The 7,598-nt window shown below is 36.0% G+C and overlaps 1 protein-coding gene across 1 annotated transcript in view; it reads right to left on the bottom strand.

Annotated features, from left to right (window-relative positions):
* Shoc2 (SHOC2 leucine rich repeat scaffold protein) overlaps positions 1–7,598 on the bottom strand; it is a 47,386-nt gene that overhangs the window by 2,351 nt on the left and 37,437 nt on the right. Inside the window, exons 4-7 of the mRNA XM_029536323.1 lie at positions 5,397–5,585; positions 3,197–3,319; positions 1,449–1,586; positions 1,037–1,154 (exon numbers count right to left, since the gene is read on the bottom strand). Of these exons, the coding sequence (XP_029392183.1) occupies positions 1,037–1,154; positions 1,449–1,586; positions 3,197–3,319; positions 5,397–5,585 (568 nt within the window). The remainder of the gene's footprint in view (positions 1–1,036; positions 1,155–1,448; positions 1,587–3,196; positions 3,320–5,396; positions 5,586–7,598) is intronic.

Here is a 7,598-nt window from a genome sequence, read left to right as displayed (position 1 = left end):
CAGTCGGGTGCTCTTACCCACTGAGCCATCTCACCAGCCCATAAGGTCACTTTCTATACCAATGAAATCACAATGGTTTTGAAGCTTAAGCTTTTTTTGGAAACACTCCATTCTCAGAGGTTCCGCTGGGACAGTCAGGAGTTCACATACAGATTTTTATACCTTTACTTTAAAAGTCAAAACACAGACTCCTTGCCAACGACACTAGGAAGGCAGTAAGCCAATAGCTAGTGGGACAGCTATGTCTACATGTAGAATGTTTAATCTCAGAAAAGCCTATACAAAGTAAGTTACTGTCCTCATTTATGAATGGGACATTAGGGCTGAAAGTCACTATCCAAAGCTACAAAGATGGCTAAGGCCCAATTTTTAAATTGTCTACACTTCCAAAAACATTCTTTACTTCTTTCTCTTACTTCCAGAACAGGACATTATAGAAAGCAGAACATAATCTATAGAATTACTAACTTAGGAACTATTCAACTAACTTGCACTGCCAAAATTCAAAGTAGCTCTGTTAATTATATAAATAATAGATATAAATACATTTGGGAAAACTCTAAAAGTAAACTTAGGCACTGATAGTAATCAAGTACGACTACTAACCCCAAAGCCCACCAAGAGAAGTTCTTTTGGAAGCCATGCAGAGTGGCCTATGCCTCAAGTGCCAGCGCTGCTGCTGAGGGAGGACGACACAGGAGCCAAGTGTCCTCTCAGCACAGACACTGAGCGAGGAGGACACAGGACACTGCCAGTTTAATTCAGGCCACAGAACTGTTACATTTGGAAGAACATAAAATAATTTTGAAAAAAAGAAACATTTGTTTATAAATTGAGATTTATTAAATCTATGGACAACATTCTAAACTATTCTCAAATACAGTATTGATTTTAACAACTCATGAGTAAAACCACTAGCTCTCCACTAAAAGTCCTGAGCTTGCTTTAACTGAATTTGCAAAGCAGTGTATTTTCAAACCTATCTGTTTGAAAGCACGGGCTCAGCCGGCAGTGTCTCGCATCCACAGGTTCCTACCAATTTCCTCAGGAAGGTGAGTGAGCAGGTTCTCTCCAAGACCAAGGTGTGTGAGGTTGGTAAGGTGACCGATGCCTCTGGGAAGCGTGGTCAACTGGTTGTTTGTCAAGACTAATTTCTAAAAGATTAACAAAACAAAAAAGTTACACATGCCTTTTCTCCAACTGATGTGTACTTAAATTGATATATCTAATGAACGCAATAATTAAGTAAATTAAGTTGAGTAAGACTTACTTATTATTTGTTAGGAGGACAAAGGCAGATATTATATTTCATGTTCATATAAGGACAATAAGACAGAACTCTTTATTTCAAAAATTATATTAAAATCTAAAGAAAATCAATTTGGAATTGTTTTTACGAGCTTTAGAGCTTTAGTTATACAATTCTAAAGCCACTGGAAGAGCCTTACCTGCAAATCCTTAAGATAAGCAATCTCATTGGGCAAGGACTCCAGCTTGTTCTCCTCCAGGTCTAATTCTCGTAGCTTTCTAAGGTTTCCAAGGCCGTGGGGAAGCTTCTTTAGAAGATTGTTTGATAATATTAGAACCTACGTAGAAATGGTTAAGAACATCTTGTGACTCAAAATATTATATATGATATTATGTGGATTAAAGTTTATTAAGCAATGATAATTTCCAAAAATGAGTATTAAGTTATAACTAATATAACATTTTAAAACTAACAGTTACTACAAAAAGATTTTAATTCAGTTACTTAAAAACTAATGAAACCAAGAAATAATTTACTTTTAAATAAATGTTAAAAAGAAAAACAAAACTATGTGCCTTAAGATTAAAATATTTTGACAGTGAAAAAATATAACTATTAATAAGGACCAGATTATTAATGAGAACCTGATTATTCAAAATTCCTTAAAATATTCACTTAAGGAAGGCAAGCAACTGACTTACAACTGACTAGATCAACTCACTGGAGTTACTCTTTAGACATCTCATTTCAATGCATCCTAAAACCCCTAAAGGGCTGAGAAGGGCTGTCCTTTGTCTCAGAGAAGATATCACTCAGCATGGAAATGGGGAGGTGACACTGGGAACCCCAACAGGAGAAACAGTGAATTTGAAGATGACCTGGCCTGGTCAACAACCTTTCACAGGGTCGCACATCAGATATTTTTAACATTACAATTCATAGCAGTAGCAAAATTACAGTTATGAAGTACCAATGAAAATAATTTTATGGTTGGAGGTCACCATGAGAGATTAAAGGGTCACAGTATTAGGAAGGTTAGAACCATCACATTACGATATAGTAAAATATAATTATTAAAAGCTCTTAAAAATTTTTAAAATAGCATATTTACTATCTTAGTAAGCTATTTATTAAAGATGAAAACTTCACTAATCAAAGACAGTGGCAGTCATTCTTGACTAAAAATGGATCTTTAATTATAGAAAAAAGGGCTTTTGTAAAAGAAAAAAAGTGGAATGTTCCAGGCAAGACTCTAGGATTATACACAGAACTAGAAATATGGACAACACATTACCAACACACAGGGGAGTGATATAATTAGGTCAAAGCCATACAATAAAAAGTTCTGAATGTCAATCTGAAAAATCCATAATTATTAACAATGCCATGTTTCCTAAAAGGAACTAAGGAAAAATGTTTTAAAGGTGCTGAATTTTAGATACCTTTCTCTTCAGAGATACAGCATTTCAATCTCTAAGCTTGTTAGGTAGAGATGGTTCAGAGCAGTCAAACACCTCACTATCCTAAATAGGGTTGTGCATCTAATGAAGTCTAGTTGTGACCTTTTCTAATTATAATCTTTAACCAATAGAAACTGTTGACATCAACACAAAGCTCATAAGGTAGCTTGCAGGGTTTTGAGGCATCCTAAGTTATAATACTCAAAATTATCCTGTAAGCCCCATGCGCCCAAGAACCAGGTAACTTCCTGGAATATTGGGAGCTGTAGTTTTTTTCATGGGTAAGTGCAGTGGCCTATGAGTTTTTCTCCATGAAAACCTCTACATATGCTTTTTCAGGGACACTCAGCTGGGAAATTCCAGGGAGTGGTCCTGACCAAAACCCATCTCATAGTCAGTATTTAATACTGAATAAAGCTTGCTTCAAATTTGGCCCAAATAGGATTTTAAATCTCAGGATTTAGAAGTACTCATACTCTATACTCACCTCAAGAGAAACAAGACCAGACACATCCTCTGGGATCTTTGTGAGCTGATTAGTCGCTAAATTCAATTCTACCATACTGGTCCAGGTTCCAAAATCCAAAGGAAGTGATGTTAACTGATTGTCCTGGCAAAAACAAGAAGCATTCCAGGTAGAATGATAGACACAAACACACCATTTATGTTTCCCTTTGCAAACAAAATACTTAAACAGAACACCTTCCTCTCATTTGTTATTATCTAAAAAAAAAGAAGAAAATAGGAATAAAATGTACCAAAACAAACCACCACTCCACCACCACCAAAAACCTTCTGAACTTCCTAAGTTTTAATTAATTAGGCTTTTATTTTTAGGTTAAACTAGATTTTCTTAAGTGGGTATGTGTAATAAAAATCATTGATATATTGATATATTATCAGAGAAATTGATCAAAATTTCAAAGATCCTACTAACAAATGGGCTTTCTCCACTTTATAATAATGTACAGAAATCACTGAGTAAAATAAGAATAATTAAGATATGAACAGGATATTGGCAAGACAGCTCAGTGGGGAGGGGGACTTGCCAGCAGCCAGACCATCAAGGTAAACATGGTAGAAGGAGAGAATTGGCTGCCAAAAATTGTCCCAGATCCCCACACATGAGCCATGTTGTTTAAACATACATATAAACACAAACAAGTAAATAAATGTAGTTTTAAAAAACTTTTAAAAAGCCAAGAAATGGCAGGGCACACCTTTAATCCCAACATTTGTGAGGCACAAACAGGAGAATCTCTGACAGAGTTTGAGGCCAGCCTGATCTACAGAGAAAGTTCCAGGACAGTCAAAACTACATAGAGAAAACCTGTCTTGAAAATCCAAACTAAAGAAATAAATTAATTAAAACATATTTATACATATATAAGGAGAAAAATGTCAGGCTTCATTGCTTTTTCCAAAAAAATGTTTTATTAATCATTTATCACATTTGAAGAAATTTTAAGGCAAAGGTCTAGTTTCCCATTATTTTACTGAAACCTTAGGCAAACCTGACTAAGCAGATATACTCTAAAAATACCAGAGCTATAAAAATGTCTATTCAAATGTAAAAACTAGCAAACACCAGCACTGTATCCCTACTAGAAACTAAGATAATTCTTATTACTCATACTGAGGACTAAACCCAGGGCCTTGGGCATACTATGCAGGAAGTCTGACCCTAAGCTAACCCACCAGCACTGCTGTACAATGACCTATGGGCAGAAAGGCTGATACCACTGACCTGTTATCACACGAACAGCCTAAGAAATTTTATGTGGGTTTAAAGATTTTCTTGAATTAACTCTTTTACTTATTTGCATCCAATGAGTTATGACAAAGTATAGAAACAAAGAAATCACAGATTAGACTGTTAAGGGTCACAAGACTCTACCTGGGTCTGAAGAAACCTAGGTTTCCTGGACTCCTACCCTGATGCACTCAAGATTAGATATATAATCATTTCCCTTAGCTTCTGTAATTTAGTTCACTACAAATTAAATCACAGGACTAATAATTTTCCATTTACTTTTCTCCCTCCACAGTAAATTTCATTAATAATGTGAAAGCTGCTCACAGTAGTGCATATGGACAAGCAAAGAACCTGAGAGTAACTCATCAATCACTCCGACAGTCAAAGAGAATGCTGTCTTAAAAAGCTCAGCTCACTGTAATTACATAACACCTTAGAATTTAACATAATAACCAACATATTTAAGGTAGCTTAAACTTGTGTAGGGAGGTATTTTTGCATACTTTATCTTTTACTTAACAAACTGAGAATACTGCAAAAGATATTTAACACAGTCTTAGTCTAAAGCATCAATTTTGGTGGTTCCATATTATTCTATTAGATATATTACTTTAAAAAATTAAACTTCTGGCATAAGTTGGCATTTATGAGGTATATGGTTATACAATATATATCCTTACAGTTGCATTTCTATATACATCCATAATTGTTCTTTGAGGACAAACTGCTAAGGGTATGCTCAGTAAGAAGACATCTGTTATCTACTGAGATATTAAGGATGCTCTAGCATCTTTGTTAACAGTTTAGATTTCATCAACAAGGCATTACCTACTTTTCATATGTAGAGTAAAATAACAAAAATGAGAATCACAGCAAACACACACACACACACACACACACACACACACACACACACACACCAGATGCTTACCTTCATATTCAGCTTACTTAACACTTTAGCTCTGGAAAAAATTCCAAATGGGATTTTGTTGATTCGATTGTGTTCCATGTTGAGGGAATAAATGGTGGAAAACTGAGATGGACCTCCCACTGGATATAACTGGAAGCAATTTCTAGCTAAGGTCAAGCTATTCAATTTTACAAGACTGGATAAAAGACTCTGTAAAAACAAAACAGTGTAAGATTCAGAAGTGAACCGATACTCACTTTCAACAAAGCAGCAGCCCTCTAGGGAATAATGACAGGCCTGGTCAGGGTCTTCCTGTGACTGTCTTCAGAGACAATCGTTAAACACCACTTAAGAGTTTATAGCAAGCAATAGCCAACACCAAATTAAACAGAGAGAAACTCAAAGCCACTGCACTAAAACAAAGAACAAGACAAGGCTGTCTACTCTCACCTACCTATTCAATATAGGACTTAAAGTCTTAGCTAGAGCAATGAGATATCTGAAGGAGATCAAGGGGATACAGATTGGAAACAAAGAAGTCAAGTTATCTTCATTTGCAGATGATACAATAGTATAGGGACTCTAAAAATTCCACTAGGCAACTTCTACAGCTGATAAACATTTTCAGCAACTTGGGTAAATACAAGATGAACTCACAAAAATTAGTAGCCCTCCTGTATCCAAATGACAAATGGACTGAGAAATAAGGAAAACAACACCTTTCACAATAGCCCCCAATAAAATATCTTAGGGTAACTCTAACCAAGCACACAAAGACTTGTATGATAAAAACCTCAATTCTCTGAAGAAAAAAAACTGAAGATATCAGAAGATGGAAAGGTCTTCAATGCTCATGAATCAATAGAAATCAACATAGTAAAATGACCATCCTACCAAAAGCAATCTACAGATTTAATGCAATCCCCATCAAAATTCCAACACAATTCTTTACAGTCCTTGAAGGGACAATTTCCACGTTCATGTGGAAAAACAAAAAGCCCAGAATAGCTAAAACAATCTTGTACAACAAAAAACCAGTTGGAGGTCTCACCAGTCCCAATTTCAGGTTGTACCACAGAACTATAGTAACAGAAATCACACAGGGTTGGAATACAAATAGACACATTGATCAGTGGCATAAAACTGAAGACCAAGATATGAATCCACACACCTATGGACACCTGATTTTTGGCAAAGAAGGCAAAAACACACACTGGAAAGAAGGAAAAAAAAAAAAAAAGACAGCATCTTCAACAAATGGTGCCGGTCAAAACTGGATGTCTGCATGTAGAAGAATGGAAACAGATTCATATTTATGACTCTGCACAAAACTTAAGGCCCAGTGGATCAAAGACCTCAACATAAAACTAGATATACTGAACCAGACAGAAGAGTAAGTAGAGAACTCATTGGCACAGGAGAAGACTTCCTGAACACCAACAGCTCAGGCTCTAAGATCAACATTGATAAATGGGACCTCAAGAAACTAAAAAGCTTCTGTAAGACAAAGGACACCATCAACTGGACAAAGCAACAACCTATATACTGGGAAAAGATTTTTACCAACTCCACATCTGATAGAGGACTAATACCCAAAATATATATAAAATATATCACAATTAAAAAGTGGGATACAAATCTGAACAGAGAATTCTCAACAGAGGAAATGCGAGTGGCTATGAAACACTTAAAGAAATGTTCAACATCCTAAGCCATCAGGAAAATACAAATCAAAAACCTAATGTGGAGATTCTTACACCAGTCAGAATGGCTAAAATCAACAACACAAATGAAAGCTCATGTTGGTGATGATGAGGAATAAGGGGAACACCCACCCATTGTTGATGGGAGTGAAAACTTATACAATCTCTATGGAAATCAAAACTCTTTCCTCTCAAAGGCAGGAACTGATCTACCTCAAGATCCAGCTGTATCACTCTTGAGTGTGTGTATGCATGTATGTATATACACACTCAAAGATGCTCCATCACTGGAAGGTGTCCAGCCACCTTCATAGCATCTTTAAAAAAAAAAAAAAGGACATCATAAAATCTGCAGGCAAATGGGATGGAACTAGAAAAAAAGTATTCTAAGTGAGGTAACCACTTAGAGCTAAGATGAAAGGATGGACTATCCAGAGACGACCCCATCCGGGAATCCATCCCATCATCAGCCACCAAACCTAGATACTAATGCACATGCCAGCAAGATTCTGCTGAAGGG

The sequence above is a fragment of the Mus pahari genome, chromosome 1 (genome assembly GCF_900095145.1).
Source record: "Mus pahari chromosome 1, PAHARI_EIJ_v1.1, whole genome shotgun sequence".
Classification (NCBI taxonomy): Eukaryota; Metazoa; Chordata; class Mammalia; order Rodentia; family Muridae; genus Mus; species Mus pahari.
The sequence above is the reverse complement of the archived record's forward strand: the minus strand, read 5'-3'. Positions and strand labels throughout refer to the sequence as shown.